The sequence below is a fragment of the Vidua macroura genome, chromosome 18 (assembly GCF_024509145.1).
Source record: "Vidua macroura isolate BioBank_ID:100142 chromosome 18, ASM2450914v1, whole genome shotgun sequence".
Lineage (NCBI taxonomy): Eukaryota > Metazoa > Chordata > Aves > Passeriformes > Viduidae > Vidua > Vidua macroura.
The window spans coordinates 420,933-447,434 of NC_071588.1; the positions used below are offsets into that span (position 1 = coordinate 420,933).

Consider the following 26,502-nt stretch of genomic DNA (forward strand, 5'->3'; position numbering starts at 1 on the left):
TGGGGAGTGGGAGTTAAAAGGAGCAATCCCCCTCTTTTCCTCACAGCATAATCCTTTTTTCTTGGCAGAGACACTGTGGCTCGAACTTGTCAAAAACTGCTTTTTGAGAAGTATTTTCAGACTTAAATGCTAGTTTATGCAGCTGGTGGCTAATTTGTTATTTAAAGAACACAGGCACACATGCACACACACCAGATAGTGTTTAGCCCTGTTATTTCCCTATAGGCACTAACACATTTTTCAGCTGGAATATCCAATGCCCAGAGAGGTAATTTGTCAGCTCACTTGCTGCTATTTTGGGCAGAGCTGGGTTTAGACTGTTTAACAAATTGCTCTATGTGGATCAACCTTGTGAGCTCACTCTTTCTCTTTCTGAAAGTGTTTGTATCCCTACAAGAACATAATTTGAGCTGCACGAATGTTATATATCATAAGTCAGAGCCAGACAGTTAAACTCTTACTTTCTCTGCCAAGCAGCTGCACATGCAAACTGTTGGAGGCGGTGCTCAGGTGAGAGAGCATTTCACTGCCTGGTGTGTTTTGGTTGCCACCATCCTTGGACAGCAGCCTGGGAAGGTTTGGTGTCACTGACTGCATCTCATTTCCTCCTTTGGTGCTGAGCAATGGCCGGACAGCAAGTGCAAATGTGAGGAGAGGACATATGAATATTGGATTATTTTAATTGCTCTCCAGTCATCAATATCTACATACCTTTGACTGTAAGCTCACATACAGAAGTTCAGGGTCTACCTTCTGTGTGCCAAGTAGGTCCAGAGGTATGCAATGGTAAACACTGTATATGGATAGTGTCATATATTTTTATATATATATATATATAGTTATACCCATGCACAACACAAGATTTCGGAGCAGGAACCAAGAATTTCTGGAGAATTCAGGACTGCAGTTTCACTGGGCTGGCACAAGGTCTGACCCCAGGCCTCCAGCCAGTCCTGCTGGCACAGAGTGCAGCAAGGAACAGCAGCTGCTGTGCTGGTACCTACCAGAATTACAAACATCGCTGGTGCCACAAAAGCCCAGATTGCTCCGTTCTCCAGTGAAAGCCAGCAGCTGCAGGGGAAATCAGAGTTGTTTCAGAGGAAACACACAATCATTTAATTAGTAATGTTATTAATTAAAGAAAAAAAACCCCAACCTATAAAACAACCAAAAGAGAGTGCAAGAAGACTGATGAAATTTGAAAGCAAGAGATGTGATAGCACGTCAGGAAAAAGCTCCTTTTCCCCTCCCACTGGGGATCCAAGGTGGGATCTCACTTGGATTTGTCACACAGTCAGTGAAACCTCTCTGCCCCAGCCCACCTCCACAGGAGTGCAAAGATGGAAATGTTTTATTTGCAATTTGTTGTTCTGGTGTCCTCAGCCACAGGCTCAGTGCCGGAGCACTGTGAAATTGGAGTGAATTTGTCTCATTGCAGCCAGGGACAATTTGAAGCCCTCCCTGCCTCCCCTGGCTGGTGGTGGGGAAGGGGCTGGCAAACACAATCAGGCCCTTCTTACAGCCCTGAAGAGATGAACCAGTTTACCACATGTGAAATTATTCTAGGATTAAATCCCATGGAGTTCTTTCAGATAAACTTGCTCTTCTTTTCCTAAATTAGAAAGGAAATTAATTTTCAAAGTTTTGGACATTATCCAGTCCAAATTTCAGGTGTGTAACTGCAGTTTTCTTTGGAAGATTGAATATCTTTAATCAGTGGTTACTCTCATCTTGGTGCAGGTTTTTCCCCCCTGAGCAGGGAGCTCACTGAGGAGCTCTTCAGTGAAAAGTAAGAGAAACATCCCAGGAGCTTTTTGTGTATCATCTCTGTGAAAACCAAACTTGAGGCGTCTATGTTTAACAATATCTCTACACAAGTCATCCCTTTGCAGACTCTCTCTCCTGCTCCTCAGGAGGATCTTGCAGCACCACAGCCCAGTTAACACATTTATAAATTTCCTCCACATCAGATTTTCATCCCTGTGGCACCTGCAGTGAGGCTTTTTTCATACTCACTTGCCACTTTCTCCATAGCTGTCCAGGGACGACGTTGCAGAAATGACACAGATCACCAGTGGGCAGCCTGCAGCAAGGCACAGAAAGGCAGATGCTGAGGCAATATTAGGAATAAAAGAACATCTTCCAGCAAGCCCTGCAAGTTCTGCTAAATTTTGTATGAACAGAACAGCTCAGAGTCATTTTCAAATTAAGTCTAACTTGACATCCTCCTGCAGCTGTTTAATCCAACACTAATTAACTGATGTCAGACAAAATGACTTTTTAATAAAGTACTAGTTTAGCTGTTAAACTGAATCAGTGCTAATTTCCTTGGGAATCACAGTCCTGTTCAAGCCTGGTTTTGGCTTATGGGCTTTCTGCCTCTTGTTATCCAAGCAGTGATACATGTGAAGCAGTATCAGCCTTATTTTAACCACTTCCCCCCACATAAGTGCATTTTTGCTCAAGAATTCAGAACAACTCAGGAGAGCAGAGTTTCTCACAGGGATGCATGAATAGCAGGTGAGAGGACAAGAGTGGTGACATTTGGTCATCCAGAGCATCACCCCCAGCAAGCTCAGACTGCCTCAGGGGCCCCACCAAGGTTGAGTTTAGCATAAACATGTCATGGGTCTGCAAGATTTCTGTGTTTGGAGGAAACTCTGTTTCCAGATGGCTTTGACTGATGCAGTGGGCTGTGCCCTAGGAGGAGAAGAAACATTCCTGAGATAACACAGGAATCACACAGAGGCAGTTCTGCTCCTGATCCACAGGAATCACACAGAGGCAGTTCTGCTCCTGGTGACACAGGAATTGCACAGAGGCAGTTCTGCTCCTGGTGACACAGGAATTGCACAGAGGCAGTTCTGCTCCTGGTGACACAGGAATTGCACAGAGGCAGTTCTGCTCCTGATCCACAGGAATTGCACAGAGGCAGTTCTGCTCCTGATCCACAGGAATTGCACAGAGGCAGTTCTGCTCCTGATCCACAGGAATTGCACAGAGGCAGTTCTGCTCCTGGTGACACAGGAATTGCACAGAGGCAGTTCTGCTCCTGATCCACAGGAATTGCACAGAGGCAGTTCTGCTCCTGATCCACAGGAATTGCACAGAGGCAGTTCTGCTCCTGATCCACAGGAATTGCACAGAGGCAGTTCTGCTCCTGATCCACAGGAATTGCACAGAGGCAGTTCTGCTCCTGGTGACACAGGAATTGCACAGAGGCAGTTCTGCTCCTGGTGACACAGGAATTGCACAGAGGCAGTTCTGCTCCTGGTGACACAGGAATCACACAAATTACAGAAGCAGGTCTGCTCCTGGTCTCAGAGCTGCTCTGGCCCCAGCACTGCCAGGTCCTGTTGTGCCACTTCATTCCAGGAGCTGGAGAGGAGGCAGAGGGTTTATTGCCAGCAGTTCTGAATGCAGTAAAACCCATCCCTTCAAATATTAAATGATTGCCTGCTAATTCCTGTATGATTTAATAAAATGTGAAGGTTTGAGCTTTGATCATCTTACAGAATTTAATAAACAGGTCCCAGACAGAGTATTAGACAAGATAGCTTAAAGTTTCAATTTTCTTTTTAGTTCTTTAGGTGTTCTACATGAGGGTTTTACAAAATTCTCTGACAGGCAATTTCTACTTAATTTTACCACTATCATCCTCACAAATTGTGTAAAGTTTTCCAGTACTGGCAGAAACATCATTTTTGGAAGAAGTATTTTCATTCTTCAATAACTGCAGCTAGAAGCACATTTATAAATATTTCTATATTGATATGAATATATATTTATAAATATGGGCTATACTCAGTAGTTAAGAAGCATTGTATTTTTAAAGATTCTGTGTCTTCTATACATGAAAAAGCCACAAATAATTAAAAAAAAAAAAAAAAAAAAACAGGCTGTAGAAATTCTGTGGCAGACAATTCAAAAGAATTTTAGGACATCAATTCTAAAAGGCTAAATATGCTATTTATTGAGAAAGATGGAGCATTAGACACAAATGAAAGTGTATTTCCCTCCAATGATGAAAAGATCTACTCTGCTAGATGGGGATGAGTATATTCTCCCATTTATATGGAAGATGTTCATTTTCTATGATTTTCTTCTGCTGTGTTACATCATTTGACAGCTCAGAACAGTCTTCAGTCTGTGTCAGTTTCTGAAGGAAAGGAAATGGCTGGAATGGGAAAACATCCAGCATCACAAACTCTGCCACCAGCATCCTACAAATGGTGGGACAAAAAAGCATTGCCACAACCACCTCTGCCTGGTGTGCTGAACCACCACGGCAAAAAAGCAGTTTTGGGGATTTTTGACCCAATCAGTTGGGTGCCTGGTTTGTTTTTGTGTCTTCTGAATCGCTGCCATGTTACAACCAACAAACCTGGCACAAAGTGCCACATGAATGTGGTGGTACTGAACCTGTACACAAGCAGTGAGGGCAGAGCAGAAAACCTGCCAGCTGCAGCTCATCCCCTCAGCCTGGGGGATCCCGTGCCCACCAGGGGACTGTGGCCCCCAGACACAACTGCTAACAAGGTTTTTAAATGAATGAGGAAAGATGCACAAAATAAAAAGGACAGAATTTAAAAAAAAGGACAAGTAGGTAGCTCTTGAAATTTATATATCTCACAGCATTACTATCACCCAGATCTGCATGGTGCCAAACAGATATTAAATATTTCAATTATGACTGCAGCAGATGTGTATTATTGATGTAATTGTTCTTCCTGTATCTCCAAATGAATTTGGAGAGAAGGAAATATAATGCATATTTTAACATATTTTGAAATTGCCTGCAATTGCATGGATATTCCTTTTCTATCTTTCACACCTATTTTTGACTCAGTGAATGAGGTTCCCTCTCCTTCCAAATGTGGAGCTTTGTCAAGCACCACTGCTGCTCTCCAAGGGCTGTGACAGCAGGTGACTTTGCTCTGCTGGCAGGGTCTGCAGCCCTTTAAATATGTTAAAATACTCAGCTCTGGCTCTCCAGAAATGCACACGGGTTATGCTTTCATTGTTGCATCTAGAAATCCTTGAATTATTGTCTGAGGCATTCCCATGTCACAGAACCACTTCTTCATTCCTAATATAATAATACTGGAGGTTCTGTGCACACTTTTAATTTAAGGATTTCAAGGCACAAAGCACCTACCAATGAAGTCTTGTGACAATTCTGTGCTGCTGTGCCCGTTTTTCATGCACGACTTTGCAGAATACAGCTGGAATAAGCCACTGGTGTGAGTTAGAACCAAAAAAAGAACACAGCGGTGTAGTGAGATTTCCCTCCCTCAGTCCTGCCATTGGTTTGGCAATCAAGGGTCTGATCTTGCCTGGAGAGGTTGTGGCATTCCCTGCAGTGGAATTAAGCTCAAGGACTACACGTCTTGAAGTCTGATTGCAGTCAGAAAAATGATGCATTTTCTCATCCAACAGACCTACTCTCAGTAAGGCAAACTGTGATCATAAGATGACAATTTCAAATATGCTTCTGAATATAATCTTATCCCATAGTGAGGAGACTTAAAGTAAGCAGCTACTAAATGCTTACCCCATCCAATTCCATAATAATATAAGTGCTTGCTTTCTTCTGACCCAAATACTTTGATCACCATGCTGTAAAGATGAAATCCTTCCACCAGCATCCATGCAAACGCACTCAGGAAGAAAAAATGAAGGAGAATGGCCAATATCTTGCAAGGCAGCTAAATTAAGAGTAAAAATGAATACATTAGTTCTTGGTGATACAGTCACGTCAGTCTTCTTTTTCTTTTTTAACTTCTATAGACATTTCCAGGCTAAATGCTAAATCACTGAAGTAAAACTGTCTTAAAAAGAAAGCAATAGACAATTTCATTTTCCTACTGCATTTTCAGTTAGCTTCAGAGTAACAAATCCTCTTACCTTAAAAAAAATAAAAAATAAAAAAAAAACCTAACAACATTGCCAAATGTGGTGTGGAAATCCAAATGTGTTATTTATTTTTAACAGTAGGAGCAATACTCCCATTAAAGTCTACAAAATATTTAGGGAATCAAAACTGAGTGTCTGCATCTGGTTGCTGAGCCTGTAGTAAATACAGGAGTCAAAGAAGTGGGGTACAAGTGTTGTCCTGTACCCTGCTGCCTGCTTTTCCTTGAGGTGCTCCTCTCAGCCATCTTTAATTTTTCTCTAAGCCTCCGACCAGCCTGCTTTAAAAACAGGAGAATGGAATCTTTTCTTCTTCCCCAGCCTCAGGTGCTCCCCCCGGCCTTTCCTCACTCTCTGCTTTTCCCTTTCCTCTCTCTCTGCTTTCCCCTTCCTCACTGTTTGCTTTTCCCTTTCCTCTCTCTCTGCTTTCCCCTTCCTCACTGTTTGCTTTTCCCTTTCCTCACTCACTCTTTCGAGGAGGTCCCAGCAGAGTGGCTGTGCCCATCACTCAGTGACAGAGCAGAGCTGGCTGCATGGATGTCCCCAGGTGATGTCCCCTCAGGGATGTCCCCACAGGGATGTCCCCTCAGGGACACCCCCACAGGGATGTCCCCAGGTGATGTCCCCTCAGGGATGTCCCCAGGTGATGTCCCCACAGGGATGTCCCCAGGTGATGTCCCCACGCTGATGTCCCCTCAGGGACACCCCCACAGGGATGTCCCCAGGTGATGTCCCCTCAGGGATGTCCCCACAGGGATGTCCCCACGAGAGGACCTGGTTTGCTCTGCCTCAGCTCAGCTGCAGCAGCCCCAGCCCTGCCCCACAGCCCTGCCCTGTTTGTGGCAGGTGGCTGGGAGGGACACTGTGCCCTGCAGCTGTGCCACCCCTCTGTGGCACCTGCAGAACTCCCAGGGCTGCCTGCAGCCAGCCCTGGGCTGGGAAGGCTTTTGCCTTCCTCAGCTGGACCAGCCCCAGGAAGGCTCCAGGCAGGTGGAGGCTGTGCTGGGGGAGCTCCACCAGCAGGAACCAGTTTGCTGCCTCAGATGTTACTGGTTAGTTCCCTTTGCTGCCTGAGCTAAGCTGTGCTGTGCTGTGATTTTATTCTTTCTGTTGATGGTGTGGGATTTTGTACTCCAATGAAAATAAAATGCTGGGACTTGGTAGCATAATGAAAATGGAGGCTTTCCTGTACAGACTCACTTGGACATTGCAAGGACATTCTAATGCAAATCCAATGGGACTACCTGTATTCCAAAGCAATAAATTTGGGGTTAATTTGTGTAAGTGAGGTCTGTATGTGGTTTAGTATTTCACAAAGTTCAGTGACATATTATTAAACCAGATTAGCTTATTGACAAAAGCTGTAAGAGCCTTTCCAGTTAATTTTATCACAAGGCTATAAAATCCATTTTAATGCCTTTTGATTTCTACCAGAAGATTAGTCCACAAGAATCTAAATGCAACAAAAAGCTGACATACAGGCTAGCTCTGTCAAATGGGTATTTTCCAACTTTTGAGTAGCCAAACAATATGAATCACAAAACAGCAGAAAAATAACACACACTGAAGTAGCAGGAGGTTGGTCTGTATAGAATTTTGTATAATACCTAGTTGCAGATTTGTACATAAAATCCATAGCAAAGTTGCTGCTCGTTCTGGTTGGGTTTTTTTTTTTTGTTTTTTTTTTTTTGCCTTGATTATTGCTTAGAAGTTACTGTTATATGGCAAAATTGCCTTCTGTAAAATCACTGAGAAGCTGAGCCCAAAGCATGTCTCTCTTGCTGCACCTTGTGAAACACCCTGCTTTTAGCAGGATACTCCTACAAAGGCAGATCTTATTCCTGCAGAGGGTCTGTGGAAATAGAAAAAGCAGCCCAGCCAGCAGCAAGGTCTGTCCTGTTATTGCTGATGAGAAAGTAAAGCAGGCTTTCAGAAAGGCCTCCCAGTTTGTCTTTTTTTCCCCCGAGGACAGTCTTAAAACAGATAGGTAATTTTACAGATACATCACAAACAAAAGCAACTTGTTTCACATCTCCATTTGGATGTTTCCAGCAATGCCAGGCAGGAGTATTGAGTGAGAAAGAGATAAATACCCTGATACAGAACTGCAGATAGTAGAGACATTAGATTTGCTGGTTGTGCTGGAAAAAACTCTGTGCTGGCTAACACCTTATACTTCAATTTTCATTTTCCTGTGTCTCAATAATATAAATACATAAAAAGACATCCTGATTTTGGGAAGAATTGCCTTCCTGGAATATACCATGATCAGTTAACTATTAATGATAGGTGTCAATGACCAGCTTTTTATAAATAAATGAATAAATTAGGTGTACTGGAAAGATTAAAGTCCTGTTTGTGAAGATAGAGCTTTGTGGTGAAAAAACCACTATTATTCTACAAAAGAAAAAAAACATCCACTGTTATTCTACAAAAGAAAAATTGCTGTAGAATGAATTGTAAATCATTAAATAACGCATCTGAAAAATAGCAGGGAATGCTGTATGACATATCTGCAATCAAAACCAAAATATCCCCAGAGACAGAGATGGGGAAAGGATGGGGAGGCTCAGGGCAAGGAGGTGATGCCAGCCTCGAGCAGGGGGACACAGAGGGTCCTGCAAGGGCACCCAGAAGGGCTCAGCACCGACACACCAGCCCTGGCAAAGATCACAAATTCACACCTGTAGTGTAAATAGTGCCTCCCTCTTTCTGTGAACGACCGTTCAGCAGTTCAATTAAAGCTGCAATTAAAGGTATTTAGGCTGCTGTCAGACCTGCTCAGAGTAGGTAAGGACAGGAGAGCAATAAAAGGATGAATCACAACCCCCCCGGATTCCAAGAGGACAACGCAGTATTTACACCACGTCTGCCAGCGTTCAGATCTTTACAGTGTTATCCCATACAATTACAGCTGTTATAGAGAAGGTAGGGCTAAAAAATCCACGGATTCTGTGAAGCATTTCGTTCACAAAGCCTGGTGTAAAACAGGTCTTGCTTCCTTGTGCTACCATCCCGATTTCACCAAAGTAGGTTTGGGGTAGGTTTAAGAGGAAATCTGCACCTATTAAACTGCAACCTGTGTGAGCATTTCAAGAGCTTGACTAAAGGAGCAGGACCTGAGTGTGACCAAGGCACGCTGTGGATGTGGGTGGCACTGGGGCTGCTCCCTGGAGAACACGGCTCTATCTCCTCCAGCCCACACCAGGACACACAGCTGGAGTTTCCACCATGGAACAGACTGAGGGCCGTGCTGGCCCCGGTCAGCTGTAAAGAGGCTTTCACACACCATCTGAAGTGACTCAGCTGAATTGTCTGAAAATTTGGGATGGATGAAAAAGAAAAACCTGTGAGAATATGACACACTGTCCTGCTGAGTGAACCTTCTACTGCCCTCAAGCCTATGTCCTTTCAACAGGGTTTAGCTCTCTACTTAAAGAGGATTATTTTCATGCCTGGTTTCAACTGTCTTCAGTTTCATCTTTTGCTGCTCTCCAATGTCTCCATTTTATTTTCCTTCTAAACCATCCAGTTTCATTTTCTCCCTTGCACATTGCATGACTCATTCAGGACCCACCCGAATGTTAAACAGCAAAAGAATATGAACTTAGTTTTCCAAAGTGCTTTTAGGTCCTCAGGTAATGACTGCCTGTGCAAACCAGACATTACAGTTATTTATAAACCTAACAGAAATTCAAGGGATCCCATTTGAGCTGAATAGAAATTTAGGTAGCTGTTGTATTGGCAAAATGAACAATGTGCAAACCTCATATTAACTTCTACTGAGAAAAAACACCACCACCCCCCCAATAATAGAAACCACTGGCTGCTTCCGAAAAATAACGTGGAGCACCAGCTGGTCACAAAAGTAGACAAGTTTTTACCAGCACAAACACAGGGCACCCTGGAAGTTTATTATAAAATCAGGTTTTGTTTCTGCTCTTCAGGTGGAACTTTCCATCAAAGACCTTAACATTACTTTAAATTGTGTTTTTAAAATTAACAGTGGAAATAAATTGGTTTTACTGGTATGTGGTGCTGTTAACTTGGCCTATTTGTCTTAACCGAAGCCAGCTGTTTTAGATGCCAGTTTGAATGGCTCAGACCCCGGTACTCTGCCTAAGGAGCTCCCCCTGCAGCAGCATGGCATTTTTTGGCTAAGGCCTGTTAAAGACCGACCTCGCGATGCAGAAGCTGCCCCCAGTGGTGGGGCTGCCCCAGAAGACCCCAGTGAGACTCACGGTTGCAGGGCTGAGCTGGAAGCTGGCCAGCAGCAGGGCCTGGGCCAGCAGCACGGCGCAGGACAGGTTGGCGTGGATGTGGTAGCGCTGGTTGCGGATGGTGCTGACAGACCTGCAGGGCACAGAAACAGCTCAGCACGGCTCCCCGGGCACCAGTGTGCCCGTCACTCACCCGCAGGCACCTGGACTGGCTTTTGCTTTTGGTGGGGTGGTCGCCGTGGGCTCTTTGAGCTCCCCTCCCAGCAGCGTGGGGTGGAACCTGAGTGCAGCCCTTGGCATCCTGCTGCTGTCCCGGAGGCAGCAGGAGACTGATTTGCCCGTGAGCAAGTTGATGTGACAGAATGGTGACAGAATATCAGCAAAGGGTGTGATCCTGAAGGGCGCTGGGGATGCCAAGCAGGTCACACCCACTCCTCACAGAAAGCACATGGCACCTGTGCCCACACTGTGCCAGAGTTCCTGGGTTTATTTTGTTGGGAAATAAGGGAATGGGAAAGTACATTGGTTCCAATTCTGATTTATACAAATATAACTTCTGAGCACAGGAACTATAGCTCCATATACAGATGGGCAACGCCTGTCTTGACAGGGACCTGACTGTGGTTTCAACATCATTTGAACATATCTCTCTTGGCTTTTCAAAAACCAGCTGGAAATCTGACAAGAACAGGCTTTCCTGGAAATCTGCTGACCTCGTGTTTCTGTTCTCATCCCAAAATAGGAAACAGAAAACAAAAACATTGATCTGAACATCTCAGGCCTTGCCTTAAACTCTGTTCTCTTTAAAAACAAACAGTCCTGGTGATAACAGGTTCCTATTCCAATGCACCCTGCCTGCTGCACTGCTCCATGGGAAGGGAGTGAAGAGGGAGATGACAACAAGTGTCGAGATCCCAAAAAGTAACTCAAAGGATGCTCTGCCTGCTGCCAATGGCTTTGTAATGAGGAGCTCCATGTGTCACAAGCTGGGCAGTGTCACCCAGGAGGGGAGCAGGGCTCACTGCCCTCCCAGGAAGGGGCTGCCATTGCCAGGACATGGAGTAGCAAAGAACTTGCCAGATTTTTCTCCACTTATGTCACAGTCATCTAACACCACATTGCAAAATTTCACTTCAGCTGCTTAATGAGACCCTGCTCTCCAGTGAAAAGATAATCAAATTATGTTAAATTGGCAGTTTGAAGGATGCTGTCTGTAGGTGGGGTGCTTAATCCTGTGACAGTCAGCTGGCTCCAAGCTCTCTTCCAAGTCTTTGCCTCCAGTTCCTTGAGGAGTTTTCATCCCTGCTGCAGCAACACCTCCTCCTTTTGCTCCTTTTTCCTTTCTAAACACTCTAACATCCAATTTTGCACTCAGACTAAAATGCAGCAGGTCATTCCCTTAGCCTAAACATGCCAACAGCACAATGTCAGACAGGCAGATGTTGGACTTATTTAGAGTGGAGTTTGCCACACGTTATTCTCTTAATCCAAGTATGACCAACACAGATCTCAAAACTTGGAAATAATATGGGGTCTGGAAAAAAACAAGCATTGCAATCAGTTTACTGAGATTCAGCAGGTCCTTTCCCCTAGAAACTGGCCTCTTAACAGGATGTCCAAAATACATGCTTAGGCACAGAAAACAAAACTCAAACTATTAAGTGGGAACAATATGGTTTAGTGTGTGAAAGGAGACAAGAATCCCACTCCTTGCTGTACTCTCGAAGTGCTGCACAACCTTGGACAAGTTACTTCACCCTTAGTCAGGTTTTCTGTTTCTTATTTAGACACAAACCTTTATGAAAGCTTTTTTCCAGAAATGTTTGTATCAAGCTCAGCTGGGCCTCAAACTCATTTGTCACTACTGGAACATAAATAGGAATAAAGGTCCTGAGTACCCTGGGGCAGAAACCTTCCCAGCACAGAGAGCCCTCACAGGGGCTGCCCTGTTTTGGGCAGGAGATGCAGAGGTTTTTAACCATGAGCCACGGAGTGAATTTCACACTGCTTACAGTGTCCTTTATCCCACTAAAGCACCACAGAAAACCAGCCTGATGGAGAACAGCGACTCTTGAACATAAACATGGGTTGTATGAGGTAATTGTGTACAAGTTGTGTGAAACTAAAGTCAGGCAGCCAGTGCTGACTGAGACTTCCTTACTGGGCATTCCTTTCTAAACAGCCTGCCTTACAGACAGGACAGTGGAAAAGCAGAAAGTGCTGTCTGTGTGCTCCAAGCAACCCAAAGATGTGGGGGGGCAGAGGAGGTGGTCCTGCAGTCCCTGCTCACCTTGTACTGGAGTCCAGACCAAGACCTCCTACAAGGCTGTTTGCAAGATTCCTGAACTATAGCAAAACATGGACACTTAAAAAAAAAAAAAAATTAAAAATCTCTCATGAGATTGAAATAGCTTGCTATATAAAGACCATCCCATTTCAGGAAATGAAAGTAATTTAGAAATAACCAACCAAGTGTTACAAATACATGTGCAGAATCTAATTAAGGAAGGTTGTAGAATTAATAGCCTTTGTTTAATCCTGAGTAGCTGACGGGATCCCGCTTGCCTTTCTGCGCGCTAGCTGCTCAGCAGGTATGAAGTTAAAATTACTCACGACAGCACAGCGAACGTGACCAGGGTGATCGTCAGGCAGAAGATGGACAGGGCGCAGCCGATGTAAGTGATGGAGGAGAGGGCCACCTGGTGTTCTCTCGTTAGCTGCACGCAAAGGAGAGACCAGAACAGAGCTGTGAGTGCGCGTCACCCTGAGCACGGCCAGCCCTGCGCTGCCCAGCCCTGCGCTGCCCTGCCCTGCCCAGCCCTGCCCTGCCCAGCGCTGCCCTCCGCTCCTGGCGGCTCCGGCCGGCAGCGCGCAGCCAGCTCCGCACCCGGGCAGCAGCGGGGACAGCCTGCCCGCGGCTCGGCCCTGTCCTGTGTCACAGCCCGGTCCCTGCAGCCGGGACAGCCTGCCCGCGGCTCGGCCCTGTCCTGTGTCACAGCCCGGTCCCTGCAGCGGGGACAGCCTGCCCGCGGCTCGGCCCTGTCCTGTGTCACAGCCCGGTCCCTGCAGCGGGGACAGCCTGCCCGCGGCTCGGCCCTGTCCTGTGTCACAGCCCGGTCCCTGCAGCGGGGACAGCCTGCCCGCGGCTCGGCCCTGTCGTGTGTCACAGCCCGGTCCCTGCAGCTTCCAGCGGTTTCTGCCGTGGCTGCAGGGCTCGGGCAGCCTGGCAGCTCAGCTCAGGCCCTGTGATGCTACAGTGCTGCTTGCAGTGATGCAGTAGCGCTGCTCGCAGTGATGCAGTGATGCTGCAGTGCTGCTCGCAGTGATGCTGCAGTGCTGCTCGCAGTGATGCTGCAGTGCTGCTTGCAGTGACGCTGCAGTGCTGCTCGCAGTGATGCTGCAGTGCTGCTCGCAGTGACGCTGCAGTGCTGCTCGCAGTGATGCAGTGATGCTGCAGTGCTGCTCGCAGTGATGCTGCAGTGCTGCTCGCAGTGATGCTGCAGTGCTGCTCGCAGTGACGCTGCAGTGCTGCTGCAGTGCTGCTCGCAGAGATGCAGTGATGCTGCAGTGCCACTCGCAGTGATGCAGTAGCGCTGCTCGCAGTGATGCTGCAGCGCTGCTCGCAGTGACGCTGCAGTGCTGCTGCAGTCATTCCCCTCCCTGTGCAAGCACCACCGTGCAGGCAGAGCCGGCCAGCCAGAGAGCACATCCACCACAGCCCGATGCAGCCACCGGCTCCGTGTGAAGGAGCGTGCTGGCAGTGCCTGCCGAGGGAGCTGGGCTGACACTACAGAGTGAAAAACCCCAGCAAGGGCCCAGCGTGAGCAGCAGGAGGGCAAACCTCTGCTCTCAGCCCCTGCTTCTAGCTCCTGGCACCTCTTGTGGAGGTAATGCCATTTTTAGGAACATTTAAACTGTAACTCCACAGTGCTCTCCACCAGGATCTGTGTTAAACCTGGACAGAGTCAGTGCAAGAGGGACAGTGTGATTTGGCCATTCATCTTCAATTAATCAGAGTTTAATCTTCCATGCAAGTTCTCATAACAGAATGACAAAAGAGCCACACCCAACAAAGAGAGCCAGGCAGTATTAATATGTAATAAGTAGAACAGAGCCAGGCAGGAAAAAGCTTTCTCATCCTAGAAGAATTTTCAAACATTTTTCCTGACTTGATTTTGGATAGACTTGACATTTTCATAAACTGAAGGAAAAAAAATGAGTCAATCAAAAAGTTTTAATTTTGATGCTTGAAATACTGTTACTATTTCAATCTTGATTTACTATTAATTAAATTCCAAGCTGAAAAATATTTATTATTTAAAAAATACTAAAAGGAATGATATCTTTCCAAAACTTTTTTTTCAGCACATTTATATAATAAAAACTACTCCTTTCACATATGTTTGGGATTTTCTATTCTTTTCCACACACACAATAAAATTTCCCACCCAAACAAAGTATTCCATTAGAGATTATCAAACCGAAGCAGCTCTACCAATAAACTCTCCATTAAAATTCCTTTTAAAGGAGAGAAATAATGTGCCATGTGTTCATGGGAAAACATAAATACAGACAAAAAGATGTGTTGTGTATGTAGGTTTTCACTGTAATTATCTGCCAACTGTAGCAGCTCACGTGTGCTGAGTTTCCAGCAGAAGAGCTCAGCAACCTGAGAGCCATTAAGGGATGCAGCAGCACTGAAAGACAACTGTTGCTATGGTGTCACTGTTCCTAGGAAATATGATGCAGCTCTTGAGTATTTTTTCTTTTTTCAGCCAAAGACACATTTCTTTTCCCTGACTGGACAGCATCAATTATGGAAACAAAAGAGTTTTGTGTACTGGAACAGCTTAAAAGCTCCGGATAATTCCTACAGAAGAGATGCTATCGTCCCTCATCCCCCAAAGAACCAATGTACAGGCATTCTTCACAGAATATTCCTGAAATAGGAATCATCTGTGTGGTAAATGGAGCACTTTAGAAGTGATTTCCTCATCAGGTATATTCATGTCCAAAATGCATGGACCTTATTTCCTGATTCCTCCAGTAGACACCCTTTTCCCTGGCTGCAGGTGGCTCACAATTCTACAGAAGGAGGAGGGGAGCTGAGGAAGCTTTTCAGATGTAAAGTCACTCTGAAATCAGTATTTCTCAGCAGTCAGAAAATGCTCCCTAGAGAGTTTCCCTGCTCAGGGAAAATTCAGATTTACAGCAGTCTGTTGTGGTGTTTGCACTGGCAGAGATCTCAGAGGGGTGGCGTGTCCTCACTATCACAGACAAATGCAGAAGATCCCGGGGAGCAAACCAGTGGAAATGGGCAAAAATCACAGACTCCCAGAATGGCCTGGGTTGGAAGGGACCTTAACGGTGCAGTGCCACCCCTGCCCTGGCAGGGACACCTCCCACTGTCCCAGCTGCTCCCAGCCCTGGCCAGCCTGGCCTGGGACACTGCCAGGGATCCAGGGGCAGCCACAGCTGCTCTGGGCACCTGTGCCAGGCCTGCCCACCCTCACAGGGAGGAATTTCTTCCCAGTGTCTACTCAAAACCTTCCCTCCTTCTGTTTGAAGCCATTCCCCCTTTTTCTGTCACTGCCTGCTCTTGTCAACAGCCTCTCCATCCTGCAGGCTCCCTTCAGGTGCTGGAAGGCCACAATTAGGTCAGCCTGAAGTCTTCTCCTCTCCAGGCTGAACAAACCCAACTCTTTCCATGTGGGAAAGGTGTTCCATTCCCCCCAAATCAAACTGTTTGGTTTTTTCCCATAGTAATCCAAAAGAAGATGATGATCACACAAATAGGTTTTGCTCTCTAATTTCTTTGATGTCACGTTTCTAAGAAAGTCTGTCTCTGGGTTTTAGTTCAGTCTTTCTCCAGAAACCCCTGCAGGGCAAGACAAAATGTGAATCCAACTGAGCCTCTATGACTTAGAAATGGAAAAGGGAAAAAAAAATCTCTTCTACAACAAAATGTATGAGATTCACTGAAACCTGAAATAACCTACATAGGTCCCTGCATCTGTGAGCTGGAAATTGCTCTTGCTCTGGTGAACACAACCAAAATCTGATGAGGCTCTAAGAGTGATGCTCCTAAATCAATACATCAGTCTGTAACAGCTTTTTCAAAAGCAGCACCACTGCAGTGCAGCTTCTCCTCCTGCCCCGTGTGAGGGACAGAGCTGGGCTCAGCTCTGAGCTGATTTTAATTGCTGCTAAGGACCCAGAGGAGCTGCAGCAGCAGCTCTCGGAGGGAGCAGCTGGGCTGGAGGGGGCAGGAGGGCTGGAAGCAGCTCCTGCCTGTGCAGATGTGAGTTGCAGGGAGAGAACTTGAGAAAGCACACGAAAGGAGGCTTGGAATGATTTCCAGGGTGTGCAGCCTCCCTGCAGGGATGTGGTAAAGGAGGGAAAAGAATCTGCATTAAAAGATATCAATCTCCACAAACCTCTCAACCCAGCTGTCACAGCACATCTGGATGTGCTGCATTCTCATTTGAAGGGATAACAAGGAGCAATTTGTTAGAGGTACCTGGGTTGTCAAAGCATTGGGCCTCATTAATTAAAAAACCATTTCAATTAATTCCAATGCTCTGATAAGGGCTGATTTTACCTTACCTCAGCTTGTCCTTTTGAAAGTTTACAGACTTCCTGCATGATGTGGAATATAAAACAGTAATTTGGGATGTTTTTGTAGTCAGCACAAAAACTCTAATCAAGCTGCAATGCTATTATTAAGGAAAATAGCATTAAAAAAGGACCACATAAAACACTGAGCAATCTGTGAAGTTGTCCCATAAGCTTGATTCTCACACTTGTCCCAATCTACATTAAATTATTCTTTTCTTCTAAAATGTTTTGCTTCCTTGCATTTATATGGTCATTCTTCTACTCTGAAAAGCCAGGAAACGAGCTCATCCACTCGTGTCAGCAATCACCAACACTAAGAGACAGATGTTTCTTAGTTTCAGCTTTGACAAGGTAAAATCAAAAATTCCCGTCTCATATAAAACCCCCACCCTTTCAGCTGTAACACCCCTCACCTTGAGTGCTGCTGAAAGCCTGGCCAAAGAAGGGGGGTTGGAGCAGATCCACCCACCTGTGGCAGCACAGCCCATTGTCCTACCCTTGCTCTCCCTCTTAAAAGAAGTTACTACATTGCTCAACACTTTTATTTTGGAAACTCTCAGGCAAGTGGATGGCCTGAGAAATAATCCTGGAAAGATACCAGCTCAAGAACGAATTTTTCATTTATAATGCTGTGCATGGAAAAAAGAAAAAAAAAAAAAAGAGAGAGAGAGAAAGTCTATCTAACCCCTCTGTTCATAAATAACTGCATGGAAGATGAAAATATATTATTATAATGAGATGGTACTTTTCATACAGGAGCTGGGAAAGGTCATTCAGGCTGAAAGACTTATTCAGTAGAGTCTACAAGAAAAATTGTTTGTGTCTAGAAGAGAAAAGCTCCTTTTTTATGTGAAGTTACTGAGCGACCACACACAGGAGCACAATAGCCCCTGGCCAGCTCAGAGCGCCTGCCTGGGCTCTCTGCTCAGTGCTCCCTTCTTCCAGGGGACATTTGCCCTCCTGTCCCTGTCCTTTTCCAAATTATTCACCTCTCAGGCCATTGACTGCACCTCTTCTGCTTGGCTAAGAGTGTACTTTTGGCTTTCTCCAAAGGAAGGGACTTTTCTGGGGAAGTTCTAACCTAAAATTTTCTCCTTCACATACTGCAAAACATCCCTCTATTTCTGCCTTCAGAGGTCACACATCAGACAAAGGGCTGAGCTCCAATACTTCAACCAAGGCTTGTCATAGCTGATCCTGACAGGGTTTGTCCCTGTACCAAGTTACAGCTTCACTATTCAGACACCAAAAGCAGTAATTTCACTGTCTAAGCTACCTTTGAAATCTCCTTTCTGAAAAACAATTCCTCTTCCAGAAAAAGGCAAGTTGTTGAACCAAAAAAGGTTTTACAACCTCAAAAATGAGTCCTGCAAGCTGAGGATATCTTACCTCTGGTCTGTGTTTTGGTCTCACTCACCAGTACAGCCCAGGACACGTTTGCACGTGCTCCTGTAGTGGATACATTTCATTAAACCACAATGATTTGTTCACTGGTGGAAATGCCACGACAACTGCATTTTGCCCTTAGTCCAAACAGAAGAGTGAGCTAGATTTTCAGGTCCCCTTTGGTCAGCTTTCCATCTCACAGGAAACTTCCCACCACGAAGCTCCTTGCAGCACAGAGGGTTTTTGCTGTTTATTGATCTGACAGATCTGCCAGGGGCTGCCCAGCACTGGAACCCTCCCTCAAACCCCTCTGCAAAGTCTGAACATCCTCCCGTGAGGAATCCCTGGGGGGAAAGGGCAGGGGGGCAAGGGACAACAGTTAGGCTCAGCCAAATCTACTGAAGTTGTACCTTTAAAATGTAATCTGAATCCAATTAAGAAAAGGATGAATAATTAACTTTGGCAGCCTGAGTGTCTCAGAGACATGAAAACGCTGGCCTTGGCTGATGAAGCTAATGGTTTTAATTGCCTCCAGAAAGGCTTCTGAAATTCAATTTCAGTCCACAGAGGCCTTTATTTATATGTTAAACAATAATAACAATACAAATCTCTGTTTTCCTTCAGCTTGCCAAGCACTTTGTTAGGTAAGTAACATTCCATTTTTTTTAAATTAGCATCTGTGATGAGTTCAGGAGGCTCCCTGAGACCACAGGATCGATTTTGGTGGGGCCATGCTTAGTGGCACTGTACAATCACCACCCACAGAAAAGCCTAATTTGATGCACAAACTTCTTTTCTCAAGCCACAATGCATCAGATACTGTGAATTTAAAGAAAAAATGGCCTCTGAGAGTCATGCTTCACAATGCAATCATCTTTATCAGCCATTTCCAGCAGAATTGTTTTTGAATTCCCTTCTCTATTAACTCCACAGTTCCAAGCAATCTGCAATAAAGTGCTGCAGAGGGGGCTTTTCAGGATTAAAGGCACATTTTCCTCCAGCCAGCCCAGCCTGGCATTGCTTATTTAAAACTTCTCACTGTGACACAAAAAATACAGACTTTTCCAAATATCTCTGCCAAGATATTAATTAGTATTTTTATATGCCCGCATCATTTTTTAAAGTAGTTCTGGGCACTGTGTCATCAAACTGTAGGGGTTCTGCTCATTACAAATCTCAAACAGCAAGTTCTCAGTTCAAATGAAGCTTGAAGGAAGCATGGCAGGGAGGAAGGACTCAAGTTGTGAGCTGGTATCAGATTATAATAAAGTTTGGAGACCAGAAAAGCTGATATTTCCAAGTTCTTCTTAAATCTCTAGTGCAACACAAAGCAGGATGTTTTTTCTGCCTTCCTTTCAAGTTTAAGGCTTGCAGGAAATGTTAAGTGCTGTATTCCCAGCAGATTGTCCCGTGAGACTCAAGGAGCTGCTTTGGCCCATGCACCAGGGCTGGAACATCTGCTCTCTGCCTTGTGCTGCAGCAGCAGCAGCTCCTCCTGCTCCCCAGTTAACAGCCAGACTCCAGTCTGCAGACTGGAGCAGAGCACCACACGAAGGATCAGAGCCACCAGGGGTCCAGCAGAGACACAGCAATGCAGGTCTCCTGTGACAGTCACATTCCCTGGACAGAGAGATGTGATTCTGTCTCTCAGGAGAAGCACAGAGAGAAGAGGAGAAAACAATCTTTCTCTCTGCCCCTTTGCTTTGCCCATGTGGAATGTGGTGTGGAGATTGTTCACCTGCAGGGATTGCTGGGCTGGATTCTGGTGAAGGTTGTTTGGGCTCAGTGCCCAGTGGGATCCAGCTGTGTTGGGCTCTCAGCAGAGTCACAGTTTGAGTTAGATGGGTGAGTAAGCAGTGAGTGTGTAGAATAGCACAGTCTCTCTTTAAATAGTATATTAATGTAATATAGTACAGTTTTAATAAAGCTGTCCTTCAGCCTTCTGATCTGGAGCAGACACCAGCATTTCTGCCCTGAGCTGGGGCTCACTGCAGTTTTTTACTCTAGTCTCCTGCCAGGCTGAGCCCGAGATCTTTCAGGGCAGCTGAGGACAGGTAAATACCCAGCTCCCAGTACAATTCCATAAAAATGTGTGTCTAGCTCCGTTCTCCCAGGCCTGGGCTTTGGCTCCAAAAGGCCCATTTGGACTCAGGGCTGGGACTGAGTGAGGCTCGTGCCCAGGGTGCCCCTGAGTCCCCTACTCCAGCTTTTGGGGACAAAGTGTTCAGAAAGGCCACTGCAAGAGGCAGACCAAACTCAAGCACAGAGTGACTATGTCTAAAGAGAAGTGATGGATAAAGGTGCCCTGCTCGTAACATTTTTATACTGCACAGGGAAATCCTTTAGTCAGCAAGAACTGGCTGCCAAGTGGTTCAGTGCTCTCATTTCCACCACAGAAAGGAAGTCTATGTTCTTTTGGTGAGTATTCTGATTAAAATAGACTATTCCATCATGCTTCTCAAACAAAGCGGTTATTTCGACAGTTATAGCATTCTTAAATATTTGTGCTTTTCCAAACTAAAAAGTCATTTTTGCTCTCCCCTGCTGAGTGAAATTCAGTAACTGCCAAACAATTCTAAGGAATTTGATAGGTTTAGTATCCTGCAGCACTAGTCCAACTTTTCCCGTGTAATTCTGTGGGATTAGGGACAACCAGAAATTCTCCTATTTCCTCCCATCAAAATCAACAGAGCTGTAACTGGCATGGGAGTGGAATAGCAGAGGAACGAACAATGGCTCTGGGTTAAAAATCAAGAGCAGTGCTCCATTTTCAGGAAAGATGGGCACGGGTGTCATAAGGACAAAAGAAATATGATGCACAGTCCCAGTGTGAACACATCAGGGAGATGTGCTCCTCCACAGGGACAATAAACACTGCAATAAAATGGAGGGGGAAGTGGAGAGAGTGAGAAAGAGCAAAGCAAGTTTACAAAGCAATGCTAGAATAAACACCCAGGCTGATTTATCTTTGTGCATCTGATGGCTGAGGGCTGGCTGGACTGTCTGTGGAGATCTTTTCAGTTACACAAACTGTCAGTGGTAATAAACAAGGACCCAAAAAATCGCAATGCCTATCCAATTTTTAAATATGCAACACAAAGAAAAATTACTGGACTAAGGCATTATTCTTTTTATGTTCCCAGCAATGAAAAGCATGCTGAGAAAAGTAATTATATAAAAATTACAAAACAGCAGAAAACTGAGAGTGCCACATTATTTCCATTTCATTGTCCTATTAGAGTATGAAGCTGGCTGGAAATTTTAAGAAAAAAGCTTATGATTTCAGACTGCTATTGTATTGCACCCAAAGTGCAGTGTTTGATTAATAATTGCAATATTAGATTTAGGAAACAATGCTCCAAACTGATAAATTACACATCTATCCCCCATATTTTTAAAGCATCTTGCAACAATAGGTCTTTTTCAAAAGAGCCTTTTTGAACACAAATTAATGCACCTTTTTTTCAGTCAGCCTCAGCTATAACAGTGAAAGATAAAATAAAAACACATATATTGCCCTAAGAAAAGAAATTTGGGGTGATTTTCTTTTTGTAAATAGAAACTCACAGATAAATACCCAAACCTTTCCAAAATCCTGGGCTCCCTAAAAATGCTATGGGTTGTTTCTGCAGTTCCATCATCAAGATCAGACAGTTTTAAGTATTTTCCCTGTATAAACACTTGTCTGCTTACAAGCCCATTGATGAGCTGCTTGAACTATATTGATTGATGGTCTCTTCTGAATTGTGAACAGGCTACAAACGGGATAAAAAACAAAGTCATTTCTAGCTTTAGAAATGCAGAAAATGTGCTCAAAACCCCAAACAATTTCTACCAGATTGTATAACACTACTGCTTAGCTGGAAATGCCCATCCACATGTGAACTTTATAGGAGCCATTTTTATACTCTCACAGTTTGAAAAAGGCAGCCAGAGGAAAAACAGGAAAAAAGAACAATTTAAGAGAATGGTTTAGGAGACATAAATATTTCAGTTGTGTCCTGCATTGGTGTTTTGGGGGAGGGGGACCCAAGCTTCAAACTCTGTTTTTCTGTGGGAGAAAATGATTCCTCTTTGAAAGGATTTTTGAACCCTGGGTCCCCAGGTGTCCACCATCCTTTAGCTGAAGTGACATTTACGTGGCAGATGGTACAAATAGCCTGGCATGCTTTGTAGTTGTTGGATCACCATAAAAACAAATCTGCCAGATGGCTGGCATGTTCCTTGGCAGGAGCAGAGGGCCCCACTGACTGATGGAGGGGGAGTAAAGCTGCCCAAAATGCAGTAATAGCATCTGAATTTTTCTTTGAAGCACTTTTGAGCTGCAACTCTGTGCTGGGCTGGGTTCCTGCTGTCTAGGAAGAAACACTCCTGTCCATGTGTGCCACGGGGCTGCTGCTCTGCCTCTGCTGCCACTGCCCCTCCTGCCACTGCCACTGCCCCTCCTGCCACTGCCCCTCCTGCCACTGCCACTGTCCCTCCTGCCACTGCCCCTCTTGCCACTGCCCCTCCTGCCACTGCCCCTCCTGCCACTGCCACTGCCCCTCCTGCCACTGCCCCTCCTGCCACTGCCCCTCCTGCCACTGCCACTGCCCCTCCTGCCCCTCCTGCCACTGCCACTGCCCCTCCTGCCCCTCCTGCCACTGCCACTGCCCCTCCTGCCACTGCCCCTCCTGCCACTGCCCCTCCTGCCACTGCCACTGTCCCTCCTGCCCCTCCTGCCACTGCCCCTCCTGCCACTGCCCCTCCTGCCACTGCCACTGCCCCTCCTGCCACTGCCCCTCCTGCCACTGCCCCTCCTGCCACTGCCCCTCCTGCCACTGCCACTGTCCCTCCTGCCACTGCCACTGTCCCTCCTGCCCCTCCTGCCACTGCCCCTCCTGCCACTGCCCCTCCTGCCACTGCCCCTCCTGCCACTGCCACTGCCCCTCCTGCCACTGCCACTGCCCCTCCTGCCCCTCCTGCCAGGAGCCCCCAGCAGCAGAGGCAGAGCTGGGATCCCCCCAGGCCCGAGGGGATGTCTCCTGTCCCACCCAGGTGCCACCCAGCAGGACACTGCCATGCCACTGCTGCAGAAACCCCCTCAGTCAGCTCCTCACCCTGTGTCTCTTCTTCCTGGCCCTCCTCCAGAAGGAGCAAACACATCAGTATAAATGGATTCCTTCTTTCTCCCACCACAGCTGCACCAGTGGCTCCCTGTCTGTGCTGGCTGCACTAGATGGAGGAAAACCTGGAACGCTGCTCTGGATCAAGGAGGGACAAAGACAGGACTTCCCAAGGTGCAGCTGCAGCAATGATTTATCTGCCAGAGGGAGATTTATCTGCTTCTCCTGCCTCAGGCTCCCCATCAGAAGGAGAAGCTCGATCAGAGCAGCCAATCCCTTCACGTGTGCACAGCTCCTCCGAGTGTCCCGTGCCAGGGCTTGCTGGGAAGATGGGACTGAACAATCCTCAGTCTCACTGACCTGGTCAGAGCTGCCCAAGAGTTCCCAACGGTCTCCAAGTTCTGATTGCCTGCTGACCTTAATTACATCCATGACATTTCTCAAAGGCAATCAAGGGTTGAACATGTTCCTTCAAGAACATTCTGCTCATCTGCAGTCCCATTTTACCTTCAATCAACTTATTTATTTGTTTAAACCAGTTGATGACCATTAATCTCTAAAATTCAAAATAGATGTTATCATTCTCAAGTGAGGACCAACAAGATAAACTAATCTTGACAATAAAGAATTTGGGCCAGGGGTGCTACAGACATAACAGCAGAGTGATAAACACAAACCATTCCAGCATGTTCTGTGGTCCAGTTCCTCAGCAGGGTAAAGGTCAGTGCCAGGCTGACACCTGAGCACCACATGGCTGTAAGGTTTTCCAAGATGGTGATTTCAAACCTGAAATAAACTCATTGCAACTGCTGATCCCCTGCACCTCTGAAGGCACCAAACTGAGCTCAGCAGCAGCTTTGTTTGTGTCCTTCTTTCTCAGTCACCTTGGCTTCAGTGCCTTAAAGCTCCTGCTGAAACTAATGTAAAACCTGGAGTGGTGTGCAACTAGATCTGTAATCTGAGCTCAGTTTTAAGCAATTCACAGCATTCAAAGTTCTTCCCATCCTGGTGAAGAGCTCACAGATATCAGAGTGAATGTTCATTTTGTCACGTTGCAGAATTTCAAATTTTCCTTTGTGACTAGTCTCTTTCAATTTCTTTCTCTGAATATTAGAATAAAAGTGATTTTTCATCTCAGCAGATTTCAGCCTTTGGAGATCACCTGCAGCTGGCATACAGTAGAACAGTGACTGAATTAATCTAACCTGTTTTGAATAAAGATCAAGAAGAAAAATGGAGGACTCACAGCTTGTTCTCAAGAAGTTTCTTGTATTTCCATGCTCTAAGCTCACTAGAAATTACACCCACCTGACACTCTGTGCCACAAATGTCTAACAGTTCATCAGCATCCCCGATCTCAGTACTTCAAGTGTTCAAGAGACAGCACCAGGAAATGCAAGATACCCTACAGTTTTGTTCCTATCAATGTTCACTGAAGCAAAATGGAATCCACGTGGGACACGAATTCCTCCCCAAGCCAGGTGCATAAATTAGTAACACAGTTCTGCACTGCTAAGGAATATTGGGAATACAGCAGGGCATTCGTGGACACAAGGAGCACAGGGAATGTGTTTGTGGAGAGATCTGCTGGGTGCTGTGAAGGGGGGAGAGGGAGCTGGAGCAGTGCCAGCAGGAGGGGAGGCACAGGGCCACAGGAGCTGCCAGGGACTGGATCCTGCTGCATTCTGCAGCTGGAAAAAGCCACATTTAACCACGTGAAGGAACAAAGAGAAGGACTTAAGCAAGAAGACTCTTGCTGGAATTCAGCATAACTCAGGAAGAAGTCACCATCCTTGACAGAGTCACCCCCAGGCTAAGCCCTCTGGCCATTAGCAGTGCCCACCCCACCTGCACAGAGGCAGGGCAGGGGCTGCTGAGGAAGGTCACTTATTTTCAGAGCTGGGTGCTCAGAGACACCTTGGCTTTGTCTGGACCCCCTGAGGATCCTGTGCACTCCAGCTGGGAACAGCAAACTCTAAAGAACTGCAGTCACATTAGTGGGAAGCTTATGCCCTTTTTTTTTTTTTTCTTTGAGCAGAAGGAAAATCAATGTGACGAGGAGCTGAGAGAGTCAGAGCACTCATCACACTGAGCTGCTCCCAGGAGCTCATGGATTTCCTCACAAGGGCTCTCCTTGGGGATGCTCTCCTGGGACTGAAGCTGCTGCACACGTACTGGTGTGTATTGCAATTCTTTATCACTGTCACTATTGCCCTTTTTTAGGTTTTTAAAATTGTTTTCTGTGCATCTGCCTGCCTTTCTGCAAGGGCAGAATTATGCACCCCTGGTTTTCCTGGTTGCTGCATGAAAGGCTGTGAAGGTGCCCTTGGAGGGGGCCTCTGCCTCTTGCTGCTCCCCTGAGAGCTGCATTTATCTGGGCAGAGAGGGAAATGATACTTTCCACAGGAGAAGGGAAGTATAAAACACCCAAAGAATTCCCATGAAAAATTAATTCCTTTTTTTTTTTTTTGTACCAAAATACAGCTTTTGATGAAAAAATCTACAGTTTTCAGGCAGTTAATTTCCAAAAACTTATTTCCATTTTTTATGAAAAGCAGAGCCTTTTGGGTAAGAATCTTTTTCCAGAATTTAAAGAAAAATAAACATTCTGTCAAAAACAGTATTCATACAAAAAAAAATTGATCCATTTCAAATTGTTTGGCCACAGATGTATTATAGCTGTGGAAACAGAACTGTTCAAGTGTGGGCAATTGCATACTCCCACTCTCTTTTACTTCCTTCATATTATCTGTGCACTTCATTTATGAAAAGATTAAACTGTGCAAAAGTTCAAGATCAGATATAACATCACAGCAACAATCTCTTGGAGCATTGGCAGTCTGGTGTTCCAAGGGGTGATTTAAATGGGCCCTCTGAACCTTGGCTCATGAATTTCTGAACATGGTGAACAAACACAAGTATGTGCTCAAAATCCACAGCATTTTAACATTTGCTTAAGAGGGTTCCAAGGACACCTGAGAGAAGTTTTCAATTGTCACATTGGTTCAGTAGGCTTTACTTAGCTCATGTTTTGGGAATTTGTAACTGCTGGCACAGCTCAAAAGCCAGGAGTTCTGTCTTAGCCTGACTCTTCATGCCAATGACACAATAAAGATAACAATTCTTTTCACTAGTTAAAAAAATAGCACCACAAGAAAATCCTAAATGGTCCATTTAAAGGAAATGTCTTGGACAAAGATTTGGGATGAGATTTTCCTTTTATCATAAAGGGGATAAAACAAAACTGTGGAAAAACATTC

General features: G+C 45.6%; 1 protein-coding gene across 2 annotated transcripts in view; it reads right to left on the reverse strand.

Annotated features, from left to right (window-relative positions):
• ADGRD1 (adhesion G protein-coupled receptor D1) overlaps positions 1-26,502 on the reverse strand; it is a 130,183-nt gene that overhangs the window by 29,851 nt on the left and 73,830 nt on the right. For both annotated transcript variants that reach the window (XM_053994106.1, XM_053994105.1), the window contains 5 exons: positions 12,747-12,850; positions 10,155-10,266; positions 5,555-5,708; positions 2,017-2,083; positions 1,005-1,071 (listed from right to left, as the gene is read on the reverse strand). In XM_053994106.1, the coding sequence (XP_053850081.1) occupies positions 1,005-1,071; positions 2,017-2,083; positions 5,555-5,708; positions 10,155-10,266; positions 12,747-12,850 (504 nt within the window). The remainder of the gene's footprint in view (positions 1-1,004; positions 1,072-2,016; positions 2,084-5,554; positions 5,709-10,154; positions 10,267-12,746; positions 12,851-26,502) is intronic.